The sequence below is a fragment of the Ornithodoros turicata genome, chromosome 1 (assembly GCF_037126465.1).
Source record: "Ornithodoros turicata isolate Travis chromosome 1, ASM3712646v1, whole genome shotgun sequence".
Classification (NCBI taxonomy): domain Eukaryota; kingdom Metazoa; phylum Arthropoda; class Arachnida; order Ixodida; family Argasidae; genus Ornithodoros; species Ornithodoros turicata.
The window spans coordinates 130,518,236-130,538,952 of record NC_088201.1 but is presented as its reverse complement, the minus strand read 5'-3'; the positions used below and the strand labels follow the sequence as shown (position 1 = coordinate 130,538,952).

General features: G+C 43.5%; 1 protein-coding gene across 1 annotated transcript in view; it reads right to left on the bottom strand.

Moving 5' to 3' along the window:
- The window catches only part of LOC135368970 (membrane metallo-endopeptidase-like 1), a 110,717-nt gene that overhangs the window by 10,186 nt on the left and 79,814 nt on the right, over positions 1 to 20,717 (bottom strand). Inside the window, exon 12 of the mRNA XM_064602551.1 lies at positions 18,861 to 18,965. Coding sequence (XP_064458621.1) covers positions 18,861 to 18,965 — 105 coding nt within the window. The remainder of the gene's footprint in view (positions 1 to 18,860; positions 18,966 to 20,717) is intronic.

The window sequence follows — 20,717 nt, the reverse complement described above, 5'->3', positions numbered from 1 at the left end:
TGTTTCACATTTCGTGGAGTACACGACACCACTTTCTCTGCATCACATCATTCTCAGTGTGTTACCTTTGTGCATGTGCAGCAGTTCTTCGTCGCTTTTGTCCGCTTGGTGATACGGACTGACCACTGGCGTGCATCCCCTGATTGCAGTGCTCCTCGTGTGCATGACTAGAACTGAATATTATGCTAAAATATAAAAAGCTTCAAGAAAACCATCAATGTCTTTGTTGTGTGTCAACTTACGGTTCATAATCATCAGCAGAGGTGCTAATGCTTGAACCCCCATTGTACCTGTTAAACACACATGGAAGACATCACTAATTTCATTTCGTGAACACATATATACATGTAGTAAACTAAAAGTTTGTCGTCTTATCGCTTGAACACGGCATGGCAAAGGGAAACCATAGCTAGTGCTGATAAAAATGCAACACATAGCTTACATCGACTCTAGCAGGTCCCTAGCTGTTTCCTGTGCATTTGCACTTGGAGGAGAAGATGGCCGGGAAGGCTGGCTACAGGAAACCCCAGTGTTTCTGCAAGTGAACATAATGATACCAAGGTATTAACAGTGCAGGAACAATAATGCAGACAATGTGTCTTGCTGACTCACATTAAGCTGGCCAAGGCCGTGCTGTTTTATACGTAAATGTGCCTAACATTGCTAATAATAGTACATACCTGGGTGGCACCATTTCGGGGCGAACATTCGTAATATACCTGCGGCAAACGATAATTTCAGCAGAACAGATTTGTCTGAAAAATTGACTGTTTCCATGTACTTACGACCCCGATGGTAATGGCCCCAACGTACTTGAAACAACCTCAAAATAAGGCCATTTCACTGCCGGCAGCGCAGCCGCCGCCATTCCACTACGGGATGCAGATGCTAGCTTGTTCCGTATCTTCACACAGTGATCTCGCGCGTTGCGCCACTTCTTTTCACACGTTGTTCCTGAAAAGAACGTATATCACATCGGAGTATCAAGTTTAATGGCTTGAGTCTCCAGCTGCTCCACGCGTTCCCCTGACATCACCGAATGTGAACAAAAACACGGAAACCACGACCTACCCGACATTCCGAATTCCTTGCCGATCATTTCCCACCTGGCTTCTTTCATCTGTGTATCCTTGAAGTTCGGTTCACTTTTGTCGTACAGGTACCTGAAGTCTTTTATGCGTTCCAAAAGAAGCTCCATTTCGCGGTCCATAGCTATACAGCAAGCGTGGAAAAACCACGTGCGCCGCGACAACATCAGACAACACGGAAACACGGTTTCGAGCGGAAGGGGAAACGCCGTCCTCCTCGCCTTTACTGTGATTGGTCAGTGACCTCCCGGCGGACGGTGTCAGTCGCGCAGGGACCGACTGCTTGCACGACGCCGGAAGGCGGCTGTCCGGTGGCACTCAAGTGCCGTTTCTGCCGTTGTGGGCGCCGTTCCGCACTCCCGCCCGGTAGTGGGAACGCACCTTAAGGCAACACGCACCCCTGCGCTGTTTGTCGGGAGGTAAAGTGTCGGACTTTGAGACGACAGATCTGCAGTTCGATTCGGGGCACTCAGCTCTTTTTGCTTGTCTCCTATTGCTGTATGACTACTTTGTTACTTTTATTTTGTTGCTATATATTTACGCTGTATTTATTGTTTTCACAAGTTACTGGCGTCTCTACTGACTGATTATGAATTTTTTTAGTTCTTCTTCGTGCCGTTGTGCTTGTGGATACTGGCGATATGCCGACGTACAAATGTGACCGGATAGTATGAATGGTAATATGGGCAATACATACACAGATGGCATTATAACTGAAGACTGCCAGCACTGAGTGCGCTAGTCGATTGCAAATTAAAGAAATCAGGAGGTGACCACGGAAAAGTTACTTCATATGTTATCAAAGCTCTCCGGCGATGTCGGTATCTCGGAGGCTCTCAACTGAATGTACTAGCGGCGGTATATTAGACTATAAACATTGCCTGCACACCGCGCTTACAATGCCGATCTGGAAAATCTAGTGCTCGAACAGTATTTTATTCCTGCACTCGCGTACACGCAATTTACCTTGATAATACTTTATTATTCTTGCATAAATGACATTTTGGGATACATATTTCCCGTAGGTAGGTATTACCAGGTATCTTAATTCATTTTCCAGGCGTAGGTGCGAACTACTTTACAAAATTTCTGTCGCAAGCTACACTGCTTATTATTACCCGCAAACTTCAGTAATACACTCTAAGAAAAAAAAAAGTATGATATTTTCTACCCATTTCGGTAGAGCTGCATTGCAACCGCATTTCCACTCCAACCAGTTTTACCTTTTGGGTATAACTGCAGAGTAGAAACAAACTACAGAGTAGAATCTGTCGTTCTACCAGCTTGGGTAGGAAATTCTACCATTTTCTCTTAGAGCAAACGTGAGAGAGAGGAGCAAGGGAAAGGGACGACGACGCTTATACCCGCAGGGGAGAAGTCGCGTGTGGATTGGCACGAAATGGTAGAAGTACTGTCCCGCTGCAACTCTGTGTAGGAAATTCTACATTTTTTTCTTAGAGTGCATGGTATGAAGACTTGTTTCTTAGAGTGTATATTTTACAGACTTATTTCCCCCGTGTTTGCCCTTCTTTTTCTTTCACATTTTCTTTCATAAAGGGTAGCAAACTCCATCTTGCGAACTACCGGTCGATTGCTAAGTTGTCTTCTCTGAGTAAGGTGATTGAAAGACTTGTGTTGAGGAGGCTTGAAAGTTTTCTTTAAAGCTGCAATATATTAAGTACATCCCAGTTTCGCTTTAGAAAAGATAAGCCCACGATGTTGGCTCTCAGTAATGTCACCGAAAGAATCAACCGCAACATAGATTCGAAGCTGCTCACTATGGGCATCTTTGTTGACTTGTCCAAGGCATTCGACCTGATCGATCATAACCTCTTACTGCTAAAAATGCAAAAGTACGGAATACGTGGGGTTACCTTAGAACTAATTAAGAGCTATCTCACTGACAGGGAGCAGTTCGTAGCAATTGGAAAGCACGTGTCACAACGCAGCGTCTGCGGAACCGGCGTGCCACAGGGCTCGATCCCTGCTGGAAGAAGTAGACCCGATCTCATTAAGCGCCCGCATCAATTTCAATGAGTTTCAATGAGAATTTATGCATCCAATTCATTTAATGTGAATATAGCAGGTATTTCTCATTGAAGTAATGAGAAGTGTTGCGGGAAAGCTGACTTTATGTTTGAGCGCTTGAACAGATGTTGTGGAGAAGGAGTCTTCCAGGGAACCAGAATCAAATTTGTTTAATGAGAATCAATGACTTTCAATGAGAACAAGGACACCCAATTCATTTAATGTGAATAACGCAGGTATTTCTCATTGAAGTAATGAGAAGTGTTGCGGGAAAGCTGACTTTATGTTTGAACACTCTAACGGATGTTGTGGAGAAGGAGTTTTCCAGGGAACCAGGATCTAATTTGTTTAATGAGAACCAATGACTTTCAACGAGAACTGGGACACCCAATTCATTTAATGTGAATAACGCAGGTATTTCTCATTGAAGTAATGAGAAGTGTTGCGGGAAAGCTGACTTTATGTTTGAACACTCTAACGGATGTTGTGGAGAAGGAGTTTTCCAGGGAACCAGGATCTAATTTGTTTAATGAGAACCAATGACTTTCAACGAGAACTGGGACACCCAATTCATTTAATGTGAATAACGCAGGTATTTCTCATTCAAGTAATGAGAAATGTTGAGGGAAAGATAGCTTCATGTTTTAGCGCTCTAACAGGTGTTGTGATGAAGAAGATTAATAGGAAATCAATAACCAAATCAAGTAATTAGTTCACTGGGTGCCAATGAGAAACAATGATTTCCAATTGGAGCAATCTGAACCGACGTGTTGTGCAATGAAGATCCCCATCACAGAAGAAGAACGAATTGGGGAATTTGTTTAGCATCGAACCATCATGATCACTGTGTCAATTGAATTAATGTGAGCAAACATGCTGTGCGGATAGGACTGCTCCATGCGTAGATGAAAGGATGAATATCATGACGGACACATTCGAGGGATAGAGCAAATTGGTGTACACTGAATACAGAAGTCAATCATTATAATTTAAAATATCTTCTATTCGAAACGTGTTTGAATTCCTACACACTTCAATTGGCACAAACTACGCAACTGACGAGTTTTAAATTGCTTACATTTAAATCCATATATTTTTTTTTGCACTGCACGAGAGTGAAAGGGAATATTCTTTTCCCCAGGAGCATGCATATAGAATTACGCAGGAGTGCCTCAAGTGAAGTATGCTCTCTACCCATGCATAGTTTTACACATTGTGTTTGCAAGTGGTAAACAAACTTGTGTAAGCAATATATACCAAAACATATACAAATAATATACGCTTGTATGTGACAGCTGTATGTATACACTTCAAACAAGAAAATCTCAAAAACACAGTACATGACATCCTGTAAGACAAAATCTATTGTTTGTCCTCTGACATTTAATATGATATGTAGTGGCATTGTACACGACCCCTTTGGCGATCATTCGCTCGTAAGCGGTGGATGATGAAGGCGATACTGCCCTTGCATTTTTTAGATATGTTAACGACCTCGAGCCCTACACCTTTCCCAAGTGCCAGTGCAGACGAAAAACTTTCAAATGATGTTGCAGCAAATGGTTCTGAAACAGTTGCGCAGCATAATTAAAGCGGCCATTGAAATAGGGCACCGATAGGTCCAAAACTGAAAACACTTGTTTTTGCAATGTGAGTCAAACAATGAAAACTGAAGGACACTGACGACTTGCAATAGAGGAGCTCTATTTCGCACGCAAACATAAGAATGAGCCTAGAAAAAAAAGACTGCCGAGGCAGTTCCTATGCTGGGTCAGTGCAGGTTGAATTTGCGTTGTGAAACCATCCAACTGCCATTCGAAAACAAGAATAGTTCAATGCTGGATTCGAGCTGGAAATGGGATGCATCCTTGTGGGATCCTTGTGGGATGTTCCAGCGACTACGCCAGATAGTGTTAGATTCCTGGCTGTGAAGATCAGCTGGGCTTATATAAAGCGAAAAAAAAAAAAGGAAAAAGAAAATAACTGTCTAGATTAATTGAATAAGGTGTACATATTAAATTATGCTCAAATACAATAAAACACATTGATGAAATAATAAAATAAACGAAATAAGAATAATAATTCTAATAATAAATAAATAAGAAAATAAAATAAATAAATAAAGACCGAAACGTGTACAAAGTTATGCACACAACTCCGCGTTCCTGCGTAGGTTGCAGGAAACTGATTGTGCACTGCGACAGCTATTCCAGTCTGTCAAAACGAAACTACAGCCATAATGAACAAGAGATAACTGATGTTCTGAGGCTGGAACAACATAGAAGGGACAGATACAAACAAAGCCTCAAATTGCCTAAGAAATCAACGATGAAAGTCACTGAAAAGGTTAGCCAGCTGTAGGGATCGAACCCACATCTTCTGGTTTGCCGGTCCAGGGATCTACCAATTGAGCTAAGCTAACACGCCTCTCCAGCGACTTTCGGGGTGCGTCATCTGAAGGGACGACAAACCAGCCACTCACTCTCACTCACCCTCCTTTCACTCTTACATTTTTGCTCACTCATACACACATTCATACGACGGAAATCGACGCAAGCGGCACCTGCTGAACAAGAGATAACTGATGTTCTGAGGCTGGAACAACATAGAAGGGACAGATACAAACAAAGCCTCAAATTGCCTAAGAAATCAACGATGAAAGACGAAAGTCACTGACCTGTCTGATTGTATCTGTTGTATTGTAACTGATTGTAACTGATTGTATCTGTCCCTTCTATGTTGTTCCAGCCTCAGAACATCAGTTATCTCTTGTTCAACAGGTGCCGCTTGCGTCGATTTCCGTCGTATGAATGTGTGTATGAGTGAGCAAAAATGTAAGAGTGAAAGGAGGGTGAGTGAGAGTGAGTGGCTGGTTTGTCGTCCCTTCAGATGACGCACCCCGAAAGTCGCTGGAGAGGCGTGTTAGCTTAGCTCAATTGGTAGAGCCCTGGACCGGCAAACCAGAAGATGTGGGTTCGATCCCTACAGCTGGCTAACCTTTTCAGTGACTTTCATCTTTCATCGTTTACAGCCATAATGCTCTCGTCGTCGTATGCTACCGAGTGCCATCGGCATCAATTCAGAATATGTTTTGAACTTGGAAACGTCTGTTGGCGTGTAGGATCTAAGATGCAGTCTGGTAAATTAGATGGTGCTTCCTGCCCTTCAGCTCCGCTGACCGTCGTCCGACCGACGTCGACCGTCGTCGACCGACGTCCATGCATTTGTGTAGTGAGGTCCTCCGTCACGCATTTTGTTCCTGAACCCGTGCACGAGCTCTGTTAGCACAAAGGTAAGCGGCGTGTTTCGGACGCTTAATCCTCAACTTCCAAGCGAACCAAGAGGTGTTCTAGTGACCCGATATTTATCCATAGTTCTCTGAAGTGCCTTCACGATGTGCCATCATCCCGCTTGCACTAGACGGACTTTCTTTGTCGGACAATTAGATGAGAAGGTGCTACTGGATAAGTGACGTTCGTGATTTCTCATATGAATGTATCAGATTTTGCCTGCTTCAAATTGTGTCACGCATTATCTCCTTATAGTGTTGTCACTGTTGCTGTATGTACACTGGATATTTGTAGTATATCTGTTTTCATACCTGATGATCAATGATCAATGATGATTATTGGTTGTTTCTTGCAAACACAGAGTGTTTGTTTTTATTCGCTACAACATTTTTATTAAAAACTAGTGGAGCAAAATAGATGCCATTTTTCAGTAGAGTTATATGGCCAGGCGAACACTCGCTCGAAGAAAATCATGCAACAATATGATCATGAATTACCTAAAGTTCATTAGCTTTTTAATTAGGGGACTTCTCGCAAAGGCGAAATAACAGAACGGGATCTATTCAGCGTCGAAAGTAATTCCGTGTTGAGAAAACACACAAACGCGCATGTGCGTTGAAATATCTGTCGCGGAATTTCGCTATGCAATTGTATCGATCACTAAATAATTCACCATAGTCACTATTTCTAGTCAAACATTGCGCATCTGTAAAGGTACAGGACAATTCAGATTATGACACCCAAGCTGAGATATATGTGCTGTAATATACAGGGTGTCCCAGAAAACGTGTCATTGAATTATAATAAAAAAAACTACACCACCTAGGGTCATGCGGTCAATGGCATTTGTTCTTACTGGGTTTTTGCCACCTCCTCGTGTGAATGTCGTGTAACGTAAGTTTAATTACGTAAATTTTTGCGAGCTTAAGTCGGAAATTTGCCTAGTAAAGGTCACTCTTTTACCCCACTAACGTGAAGAGCGTGTCTAATTTAGTCAAATTAATGATAATTGACAGAGATATTCAGGACCTATCCCGTCGGAAAAAATAGCCGAACATCATGCTCTACGGAGGTCGCACAGAATAGCGCACGATGAATTTTTCAGCGCAATCTTTGTCAGTCCGACGAAAGGAGGTTGGAAACCCAGCCCTTCCCGACATCGCAGAGAGAGATAAAACAGGCACGGCTTATCACGTTCGACTTTCGCTGGGATAATGCTTTCCCTTTTCCAATTTTAGGAACTGTTACTTTTTCTACTATCACTCTGTGGGCTGGCTTCGGAACCTCCTTTCGTCTCCCTGAGAGCGATTGCGCTCAAAAAGTCATCGCGCGTTATGGTCCAGTGCCCCGAAAAGCATGATATTCGGCTATTTTTTCCGATGGGATAGCTCGTGAATATCACTGTCAATTATCGTGAATTTGAGTGAATTCGGCACGCTCTTCATATTGGTGGGGTAAAAAAGTGACCTTTACTTGGCAAATTTCCGAGTTCAGTTCGCAAATATTTACATAATTAAACTTGGAGTACATGACATTCACATTAGGAGGTGGCAAAAACCTAATAAGAACAAATGCTGTTGACCGCATGATTCCAGGTGGCGTAGTTTTTTTATTATAATTCAATGACACGTTTTCTGGGACACCCTGTGTACCATACCATGTGTAATGCCTTGATCAAATAAAGCAAATAAAGTTGAAGTCACATTGAGTCTAATTCGTTGTTGCAGGAAATCATTTAGAGTCATTGGAAAGCTGTGCACATCTAATGTGAATATACCCCAAAAAGTTCGCTGGCAAATAGAAATGGAGGCCTGCTCCAATGAGAAATCTGCCGCTGTGACTCATTGGTTCAATGAGACGTGAGGGGGATATTTAATGATCTTTCAACCACAACTTCTCATTGCATCTCATTCACACTTACTGTGACTTCTCATTGAGACTCATTGAATATTGCACCATTTTCAATATTATTTTTGTCCCAAATCATCTATTGGGAATGAGAATTTTCCTGGTCACTGAATGAGATTTGTGTACATGGTGTCTACTAGGTTCAATGAGATTTTCATAGGATTTTCAATGAGACTGTTTCCAGCAGGGATTTTGGGCCCCTTTTTATTCCTGGCCTTTATTAATGACTTGCATAACTACCTGCACGAAAGCTGTGTGCTCTACGCGGATGATACGAACATCTTCGAGAGTGCAAAATACCTGAAGAGCTGTTTAAGCACATACGTTAACAAAATGGCTTTCGAGCAACAAACTTGTTCCGAACTCCGCGAAATCAAATTACGTTGTGTTTCGCCCCTCTCAAAGCAAGCTACAGCTTGATAACTAACAGCTCTACTTCTCTTCGCACCATCTACCAAGAGTATACAGCTAACGAAGTTTTTACGCGTAATCCTAGAGGAACAGTTAAACTGGAACAACCACATCCTTACAATTCGTAACAAGATGTGCCCTCGGTTGTACGCATTATCGAAAACACAACCATATTTTCCCATACACACTCTACTTAACATTTATTATGCATTAGTACACTCTCACCTCAACTACGCATTGGAGGTGTATGGTCTTACCTACAAAACAACACTTCGCCCGCTATATCGATTGCAAAAAAGGGCGCTACGTATATTACTGCAAACGTCGCCGAGAAACTCAATCCCGTTTCCACTTAACTTGCTATCCGTCATGGACATTTTCACGTTAATAAAGTACAAAGTTTGCTCACTGGTACAGAAAATAATTCATGGCAATAACGTTACTCATATCGTCTCATTTACACGTTATTCCTACACCTGCAACTTACGAAGGGGTGAATGGATGATCACACTGCCTGTCCCGCGTACAAACTACGGCATATTTACCCTTACTGCGGTGGAAAGGAATGGAGTATTTTACCTATAACGATAAGCCAAGAACCCAATTATACTGTCATCAAAACAAAACTTAAGCCATAATATCTTATGCACAAAATGCAGTAACGAATCGTTTAAATGGTCTCTGACCCCAAGCTGCAAGTCGTACTTTTCTTAATGATTATACCTATGTGTTGGAATTGTACTTGTAACTTCATTTGGTGTTCAGAGCAGTTGATGTAACTTTATTTTGTTGTTATGGTCTACTGACTTGCTGACTGCGGATTGCATCACAGGCTTGACCTGGAAGTCCTGTTAATGACACTATGACATTGTACGCAATTCTACTGTTGCAAATAAAGACTTCTTCTTCTTCTTCATTACACGAGTCCCGAAAACTAACGTCAGCGGGGAACCCCCAGTGACAGGTACCTTCCTTTTTTGTTTTGACTGATCCCCCTATTTAGTGACTCTCATCGTCCCCCTGTACCAAGCCGTACAAAGAAAGACGGATTGGGGGGGGGGGGATAAAAGCTTTGGGTCGACACACACGTAACCAGCCAAGGTCGAACGGCGGGGCCCGGCAACGGGAGTCGCGATATTTCCAACAGAGACTGTTTCTTTTTTTCCCCTTGGCACCAAGAGATGCGACAAATAATATAAGGACATAGAGTTAAAAAAAAATAGTAATAACGATCACTTCACAACATCAAATGTTGTGTCAGTGTAGGAAACAGTGTAGTTCGACCTCCTTATATTTCATGTGAAAAAATCAATTTGCGCTTTTTTCTTTTTTTAGAGAACTCTGAAGCGTAATTTTTTCCTTGAGATTTCGTCGCGTTGGACGCTGATATCTCAGTTAATTCAATCCAAACTTTAAAACGTGTAATTGGGTCGTGCAAAAAGCTGAAGAATGGGACATCTTGTGAGCCAAGTTTATGCGTTTTAGGCAAATCACTATTGTTTTAGGGCAAGTGGGCAACACATACACAAATGAAGTTTTAAAAAAAGGGGATGCAGGATGGATCTGAGCGCTAGTAAATTGCCAACTGAATGAATGATCACGGAGAAGTTATTTCATATAATCGATCAAGGTCGATCCAGAGTTACGCTTTGGAGTACCACCTTCCTTCACGCGACAAACGACGACTGTCCTACGTATAGGCTTGAACAGACATCGAAATTACGTGAATTTGTGTTGTAAATAGTGAAGTTGTAATTTTAAACACGGCCTATATAATCTTACGAAGCAATCGAGTATTCTAATTGATTTTCCTTGTTTCGAGAACATGAATTTTGGTTCCACAAAATATGGTCCCGCAAAAAATGGTCCCCGATTGCTTGGGCGGAAATAATTGACCCGCGGGGTATCGTGCGCCGAAAATTACAGGAGCGCCGTTGCGAACAGTTGAGGAAACGGATAATAGCCGATCAAGTGCTATCATTCGCCCACATTATTTCTGTAAATTGGGTGTCCGGATTTTTAAAATTAACATTCATGTTAATGAATAGCAAAACTATTGAACGATGAATATAAATGCGGTTACACCCGCTGCATCGCTTGCGTTGTGCGGATTTCATCTCTTACAGACAACGCGGCAAGGTTGGGAAGCGATTCTCCAACAACAAATAGATCTTGACTATCACACGACGTGATTTTCCAAGGTCCCGCTACCTTCTACGTATTTCTGGCAGATATGTTGAAAAAATGGTAGCCACGTTCTTTTATAAAGGGAAGTACAGGTCCCGGCAAACGTCTATGGAGCACAGGAGTGGTGTACATATTCATCTGAGCGACACAGTTGCTGCAAACTGGAGCTGGTAGACTTACAAGCAGGTTACCGGGTACGCGACGCACCTGTCTGTCAATAAGTGCGTCCACTTCCGTTCGCCGCTAGGGTGTCGCTGATGTCAAGAAATGCGTCGCTCTGGTGTTCCGAGCACAATGACACATTGCTTCTGTATCCATACCAATGAAATGAAACGCATATGCTCGCTGTCCTGAGGCTCTGACTTCACGCTCGCTGAACGTGAGTATCGTCGGGCGTAGTTCTCAACTCCACCGGAATACTAGTACAGTCGACCCGCGTTTATCCGGACGGCTTCGTTTCCTGCGAAAATGTCCTGATAGCGGGGCAACCGGATAAGTGAAACGCGAAATTCCAGAGTGATTCTAAAAGGACATCTTTATTGACCATTACACAGAAAACTGTCCATTGTCATCTGTTCCTTTCTAATACACGCACCTAGTTCTTGCAAACCTTTGCGAATGGCATTGACTTGCAAAACATTGTTCTGTTGCTCGAAAAATAATATCGCTATTCTCAGTGCCGCCCGCTCATATTCTACCGTCAAAGCTAGTGCATCCCCGCTTTCATCATCAGATTCTTCTTGAACACTATCGGTAGCGACGACACTGACGATGTCGTCATCTATGATTGCAGCGCAGGGGTCCTCGTTGTGGACCTTCTCAATCTGAAATCACCAAACTGCTCAGTGGATTACTTTTGTGTAACATGAAAAGTCGGAAAGGGAGAAAATTCTTCCCAGCAACACAGTCTTTGTGTCAGTAAAAAGAAGGCCACGACCAGGGTTCTCAACCTCGCTTGACTAGGTGTGGGCCAAGTGTCATTCCTGGACAATAGCCGTTTAACGAGGAGGAGGAGGAGGAGGAGTGTCGTTGGGAGGAACCCGAGAGGTCTGCCTGCCTGATTAGGCGGCCTGTTTCTCGGGAAGGGAAAGGTGATGGAGAGGAGGAGAGGAAAGGGTGAAGTGGAAGACCGAGCGGAATCCGCTCGGGGGGAGGATAGCTGCGTCCATGGGCCGACTTCAGGGGAACTGTGCCGGCATACGCCTATTACACATCTGAGGGAAACCCAGGAAAAACCCCAGACGGCACAGCCGGCCCGCGGATTCGAACCGCGGACCTCCCAGTCTCCAAGCGCACGCGTTACCGCTGCGCCACCGGAGCTGGTAGCCGTATAACTGAAGCCGATTGTTCGGTATTACACATTTCTGTTCCCTGGAATTCTCGTCCGAGTTCGGAAGCTGAAGTCCGGATAAACGAGGGCGAAATACATGGGGAGAAATCCGTCCCCACGCTTTTTTGTCTGGATAACGCAGGATCCGGATAAATGAAGTCCGGATAAGCGCGGGTGAGTAATACCCAACAATCGGCTTCAGTTATCCGGTCATTGTCCAGGAATGACACTTGGCCCACACCTAGTCAAGCGAGGTCGAGAACCCTGGTCGTTGCCTTCCTTTTACTGACACAAAGACTGTGTTGGTGGGAAGAATTTTCTCCCTTTCCGACTTTTCACGTTACACAAAAGTAATCCACTGAGCAGTCTGGTGATTTCAGACTGAGAAGGTCCGCAACGAGGACCCCTCTGCAATCGTAGATGACGACACCGTCAGTGTCGTCGCCTCCGATAGTGTTCAAGAAGAATCTGATGATGAAAGCATGGATGCACCAGCTGTCACGGTAGAAAATGCGCCGGCGGCACTGAGAACAGCGCTATTATTTTTTGAGCAACATAACAATATTTCGCAACTCAATGCCATTCGCAAAGGTTTGCAAGAACTGGATGCGTGTATTAGAATGAAACAGATGATAATGGATAGTTTTCTGTGTAATGGTCAATGAATATGCCCTTTTAGGATCACTCTGGATTGTCGTGTTTCACTTATCCGGTTCACCCGCTATCCGGACATTTTCACAGGAAACGAAGCCGTCCGGATAAACGCGGGTCGACTGTATTTTATATATAGTTTTATAGTTTTTATATAGTGGGTCTCGAACGGAGGCAAGCAACGGCTGCGCCGTGCCTATCGGATCGAGTAACTTGTCCGAGCGGCTAGCTGCATCGTGTTGTTTGGTAAGTGTTGTCGCTGTATTTTGTCTTGTCTTGTTGAGTGAGGTGCCTCTGAAGCGGGTATTTTCAGATTATGTTTGAACCTGAAGTGGAATGCATGTATTAGATCCGAGAAGAGTGCGCCTCGCGTTGTAACGGTCTCATGTGGCCGTTAGGCAAAGTCAAGAGGTATACGTAACAAACGCAGTTGGTGCAATTTGTGGTAGAAAGTAAAGCAGCTGGCAAGAGCCAACACTCAAGAGGCAAGAGGTAGAAAGGAACTAAACGACAAGCCCACAGCCCTCCGATCTCCGCTTTAGAGTTGCTGAGTCAATGGCTGTGCGTGTCTTCTGAATAAGGCCCTGGCGAGTTGGTATGTTAGCGATGTCGACATGGTGTAATTGGTAGTACACTTGACTTGAAATCAGAGAGGTATGGGTTCGAGTCTCGTTACCGACACTTCGCTGACTCTTTACCGATTGCCTTACTTTCTATCTTGGGCTGCTTGCGTGTTCACGAGGGCTGTGTTTGTGTACTCTTGATTCTTCTCTAGCCTCATCCATCTGCGTAACTATATCATGTAATGTGTGGTTCGCCCTTAATTTGATGAAGGTATTTCACAGTTCATTTTCTTAACTACACAGGCAGAACTTCTCTTGCCCTCACCGTAATACCGTTGGCTGTACCGTAATAATGTTGGTCGACATTTTTATATTTTGTATTGTGCGGTGATTATGCAATTCTTATTGCAGTGCATGCAGTGTATTCTAGGTAATGCAAATAAATAATATGCCTGTTATTTTGCCTGTTGTGTTTCTGTTGCCCTCGGCATAACACCCTTACTGAGGGTGTTGACATACATCAAAAAGGGAGTCAATTAGCGTACCGCTGGATTACACCAAAAGATGTGTTCAGAGCAGAGTTGTACACGTTACTCGAAAAAAGTAATTGATTACAATTACTGTTATTACTGCGCAAAAAGTAATTCTTTACCGTTACAAATTACTTCATCAAAAATGTAATACCTTACCGATTAAAAATGTAACGCGTTACTTTTCCCGTTACTTTTAAATGTGGGCCATAGCAAAGCCAACAAGCGTGCAATGAATGCAACCATGCAGCTCTTGTTGCAAATTCTAATATGAGACACCAACATACGTGATAAGTGAAATTCAGAAATACATTTGAAAGCAACATACAAAGCACATACACGCGTTTATTACAGATTTATATACAGATTTAAAACAACATCGAAACATCCGCTTCGTTTTGTTACTATTGTTATGTTCAGCCCGCACAATTTATAAACACAGTCACCTACTTTACTGTTGCTGCAGTAGGTCGCGGTTGTAAGGGATTATCATATTAATGTGGTGTGCATGGAACACGTGTGGACTAGAGACGGCCGTCACAGTGACCTCACAGTGACAGTGACCTCAGTGACGTCACAGTGACCCCTGCGTCATTGCCTCAGTCGAACTCGTGGTGGAACAGAAGAACAGATTGGGTTGCTGAAAAGGATTTCCATTGTTGACAGAAGGTTAAAAAGTAATCGATTACTTAGTAATTGATTACCGAGAATTGTAATCAGATTACTTGGAAAATTACTTGCTCAGAAAACTAATTGATTACGTTACAAATTACTGAAAAAGTAATTGATTACTAGTAACGCAATTACTAGTAACGTACAACTCTGGTTCAGAGGACACCCTTTCTGAGGGGTGTAGTTTCACCAGAGGGTGTGCATATACACCAAAAATGGAGTCAGGTAGGGTATCGTCAAATTACACCCAAAAAGGAGTTATATTTTTTAGACTGCAGCATCCAGAGGACGATATCACTAGCGAACTAGTCCAGCGAGTTATATAGATTACGTTGTACATATTACGACCGTTTTACATATGACTACATGACTGTGGCTGGTACATATTATGGGGATGCTGTTTGGAACGAAATGCTCACTTAAGCAGATCAACGAAGCGTAACATTGCAATCAGTCACTTTATTTTCCGGAGTACGTTGCAATGCCTCCTGCTTTGGGTTGTGATAATGTGCATACAGCCTTCAAGCCAGATACGCCATGTCCGCCCAAATTGTGCTCGCGGTTTATACGGCTTTGCCGCTCGTGCTGTGAGGCAAACCAACCAAGTACTTTGCTCTAGTTTGATGCAATGGTCAGCTTAGGAGCTTTTCAATCCTCACGGCCACTGGTTGCCATAGAATACACACGACCAAGGTAGGATTCTTAGGCGTGGTTCACACTTCTGTTTCTACTGCAGGAAACTGCCCCAATATTTGCTAGATATGCAATCAGTTGGGATAGTCGATTACATGCGGACGCCGCACAGCGCACGTCCTTTGTGATGTCCTCGTCGGTATGGGAGATGGCTTGAAGTTCGGTGTGGCAGAAGCTGCTCTTTGCGTGAATGAAGGTGTAAGAATCCTGCGTCTTCTTCTTGTGTTTTTGTTTCTCTGTTTTTGCTGCTATCCATGCGCTTCATGTTTACAATGGCCGCGTTGAAATTAATTTATCTCATACAGTCGCTGACAAGCCGCTCTACAGGTATGCGTGATGGAGGGAATCGGTTGTCCGCTTGCAGCACGGTGCGTTCGTCAGAAAAAGCTCAGCACGTGCGAACGCCTTGCAGCCTGCTGCGGAAGAACCCACAAACGTCTGTTGCCATAGCAACCAATGTTCGCCCGCGGTCGCACACAATGCAACGCAGTACCGTGAGCCAAGTCCTGCTTCAAGTAACACTTCGAGTACAACAGGGTGGGACGTGACATGCAGAAATGTGGGTACACGATGCGGGAAAAAACACACGCACGCTTGCACATATGTGTAAGTACACAGACAAATGGTGTACTGGAAGGCTATTGGGTAACCGAGCGTTATATTTCTTAAAGGCTTCTGGTAGAAAACAGATATAATGCCGGATTTTACGGAATCAGAATTGAAGGTTGACATAATACTCTCACACTGTGTGTAGCAGCGCACAGCGCACACCACAAAGCTTGTGAACCAGAGTTTGCGTTCTGCACTTTTTGGCGTCTTCCAGACTATTCAGGTTGAACTAAAAGACGTTGGCACAGTTTCATAGATGCAGTTCATGGAATCATGGACACATTTTACCACATGCCTGAATGCTGAGGAAAAAAGAATTATTCTTCCACGTGTCGTACTTAGCGAGATAAAAGTCCTCGAACACACCGTGTCTTCCCACTTCGCCTATTCCCATTTCGCCTAACGCTTTTTAGCGGATTATCTCTCAGTCCCTTAGGGCGTTCACCAATTTCCAACTCAAGGGGGTCCCATTTGGCCTAATGTATGCTGGAGACAGTCCCACTTCGCCTACTGATCAGTGTCACGTAATGAAAGTAGGCGGTCCACTAGCGTGCTGCCGAAAGTCACTTTCGCATCTTCAGAGAACTTTACAACCTCGTGGGTTTTATTCAAGCATAGCATTGCGTTTAAATGCATTTTTTAGTTATTCCTTAAAACGAAATGCGAGAAATTTGTTATTCTTTGTCGGGAAGTCAAAGTTACTTACGCATCTACACGTAGCACCTTTATACCTCCACTAGTTCTATTCCAGCGTGCTGCCAAAAGTCATTTTACCTGTTATATTTCGTATCTGTGGGCTAAACTAATAAGGTCTGTCACAGGTTACGTGCACAGGGACCACGTCACGACAATCTGGTTGGTCATGGCGTACCCTTCGCCTTGCCTTCGTGTTCCCGTCGCTCGATTCACGAGTGGAGTTTTCTTTCTTTCTCTTTATGTTATTTATTTATTTATTTTTTGAAGCGAACAGAAATCCAAAAATCTGCCTCTTATTTTTTTTCACTCCAAGTCGAATTTCCTGAACCGCACGAAAAACCTGTGTCCGTGCTAGTGATTTTGCAAAGTGGTACACTCTAAAAACTGAACTTCACCGCATAGCACGTCCTGTGCCAACCACTGCGACGAATGATAGGATTCTCGCCTCTGATTCGAGGAGAGAGGAAGGCGTACGCCTTTTTGCGTCAACTATCATATATCCAAATTGACACAAAAAGGCGTACGTCCCCCTCTGTCTTCGGATCACGACCGAAAACCCTATTCACTCTAAAAACAGAACTTCACCGCGCATAGCACGTAGTGCGCCAACCTTTGCCATGAATGAAAGGGTTATCGCTTCGGATTCGAGGAGAGAGGTGGCGTACGCATTTTTGTGACAATTTGGATATATTGTATAATTGCCGCAAAAAGGCGTACGCCTCCCCCTCTCCTCGAATCAAAAGCGATAACCCTATCGTTCGCGACAATGATTGTCGCACTACGTGCTATGCGGTGAAGTTCTGTTTTTAGAGTGTATCATACGGGGCAATGGTTGGCGCAGAGGGTGCCATGCGGTGAAGTTCAGTTTTTAGAGTGCAGCAGGTTCATTTCCGTGTCCAGTCTATATGAAAACTTATATATTTTTTTACGTTAAACATTCATCCATCCATCCATCCATCCATCCATTCATGAATCAACAAAAAAGTTTTACTCAATAATAATATATTCATTTTATTATTGTAGTATCGCACACACCTTCGTTTGCAAATGTAAAGGGTCCTTGTTTCGGACGACGTAATGTTGTCGTCGGGCTAGCGCATTCATTTCTTGCAGACGTCACTATCGGGACGGCACATGTAAGTAACGCCTACTTGTCGACAGTCCTCTTTTCGCCTTATGAGATTGCGCAGCAGTCCCATTTCGCCTAACGTCAGTCACCCCTCTCGCCTCTTTAATCCGATAATCCGGATTAGGCAAAATGGGAATAGGCGAAATGGGATGTAACCGAACACACTCCTGACGAAAGCGCAGACGTCAAAGAGGTGAGCGCTGTGTCCATTCCCATTGGAACTCGTAAGCACGTGACTTCTCATGCGCTGCCTTACTGGCGGCGGCGGGGGCTGTGATGTCAGAGCCGCAATGAGTTTCGGTATTCGCAGTGACCATTTTCTCCGCTTCTAGACCTTATCCGCTGTGAAACTTTCAATTGAGGTTCACATCGGTGCAGATAACCGTCCCTTGCGCTTATCTGGGATAACCTGAGTGACCTGTCCCAACCCCTGTAAGATGACGACACTTCCACTATGGTGGATACAAATACCGCCTTCTTTACTATTTGAATGCATCACTATTCGCTTACAGTAAAGCCTACTGGTATTGAAGTCGCGGTTATCTTGTCTTAAGCAAAAGAGGAAAAATTTAGGACATCGTGAAAATAATTGAATGTCTGATGTGAAGTTCAATCTCCGATAGCACACAAAGTAATTTGAACAAAGCACGAGGTGTATTTAAAAAAATTGATTTAAAAAGTAATTAGGTTGCAATTGCTATCACCTAATATCGAAGCTGATTCTGGAACTACTTGAGTGTTTGCATACTCATATATACTTTAATATGTACCGTTTGCATATCAGATAAAGTTGTCTCCAGTAGTATTTTTAGTCCAGATGACCGACTTGTATGCTAAATGTGTGCATATGTATTTGTGAGGATGTACGCATATTTTTTTAGACTTGGATGTTCGACTAAACAATCGGAGCTGTGCAGCTTCAGATTCTTCAGTTTATTCGTAGCGTTAGCGCAGATTATCGCGATCATCTCAAGTGGTTCTAGAAATGCTGACGATTAGGAGGGGGCGGGGGTTCTTCATCCCAGAAATGATTGTTGAAATGCTGCAACTCAACGGAGTCATAAAGTTTGCTTACGAGTGCTTGTGAAATGAAGAACATCTGGTCACCAGAGATGTGGTCGAGACCAGGGAGAGCGTCATCCTGCGCTTTTCCTTCGTCTTCGAGCCTCTGTCGATATGCCTGCATTGTGAGAGACACATTTTTTGTTATCATAACACGTGGCACCCAATTATAGAGCGTCATTTATTCGGAATTCCTATTTCCTCTGTGGCAGTGTCCGCTGTGGCGTTGAAGTGCAAATAATTGAACCTATGTCTATTCTAGAACGGCGCAAATCAAGAAGTGCTTGAAGAAACAGCCAAAAGTCGTTTTCTGAACATCATGACATTGTGTGAGCGCCAAGCAAGGCGTGCAAAACTGAAGACTAGAACAACAACTTTATTGTGAGATGATGAATGGGGAGTTTCATCTTAAGGGGAGACACTCTGTACCCTATTGCTGTTGGTGATGTGGTGAACGAAAGAATGAGCCCCTTCACAATAAGGAGAACATAACGGAACACAGTCATGACCATATGTCTGAAATACATTTTAGACATTTTAGATCATGCAATGCCCATCCGGCGTCTGAGGTTTTACAAACAATAAGCTCCAAACAATATATTGCCTTATGAACTTTTCCTACACATCCCTTAACAACCGTGCATTCAGCCTCACCAAAGACCCCATGGCTGGTTATGCCAAATGTACGTTTGAAGGCCTTGCTGCGGTAACAGGTGGCTACAGCAGCGGTGGATTATTCTGGTAAGACCACTGTGCACGCAGCTGTAGGATCTGCACCTCATGCGTTTTTGCGCAGGTGTTTTGGCACGGTGGGTGACCCGGCAACTCTTCGAGCAGCTCATCCTTCGGTGAAATATGTACCATGCAGGTCGGCCTTTACCCCCAATGGCGAGCACAACGGTATTAATAAAAGGCCTATCTGAAACATGGCCTTGGCACATGGGCACTGGGCACTTGAAACATGGGCACCTTGGGAGGCTGCAAGACGGTATCCGAGAAGGCGTTTTGCCGATGATGTCTACACCGATAAACACGTATGCGAACGCTGAATGAAATGAAGTGAAATCACATTTGTTTTCACTGTGAGTACGCAAAAACAACGTTTGGTTTGCACATAGCCAATTAAAAACAAACAAACGATGTTTGTTTTGAAGCTATTTCGATGCCTTGTTGTGTGCGTACAGTTTTCGATGAAGGAGACACACTGCATTTTTTCGAGGGTAGCACTACAAACTGACGAGATATAATGAGAAGCAAAGTGCAAATATACACAAGATTATTTCAAGTGGTTCAGCCTGAAAAAAGTTAGCAGAACATTACGTGTCATAAAAACATTTTATTTCGAATTGAAGGAAACCTGCGCCATCTTGTTCATGGCATTTACGTAGTAACGAGACTTTTACAGTTTCGGGGGAACGCTGTAAACGGTCTTGCGGGATCTCCGTTGCACTTACATCTCAGTTTTATCGCAAAGGCCTATGACTGACCGTCTTGCTGGAATTACTGACCGTAACCTTTCAGGCGGTAAGTGCGCCCGTCTGACAGGGGTATAATGCAATTATCAGTTACCTGAGTACACTTTCATTATTTTGCACTCTTTTCCGTCTTTCGTCCTTTTTTATATATTTTCCTTTTTTTATAGAGTATTTCGCAAATACTACACTACATTGTGATTGCTCGTATAGACTGAAACTCCTCACGAATGAGCTATTTGGAATGTATGGCGCATATGATGCTGGTGGGCTTCACCCCAACGCTTCAGCGCAGCAATAGACCTCTAGCTGTTTGTAAACAAATGACGTCATAACGTTCGACAGCGCCACGAGTTTGGTAGAGTTGAACTACGTTCAAAGCTAGTGGCGAACAAGGT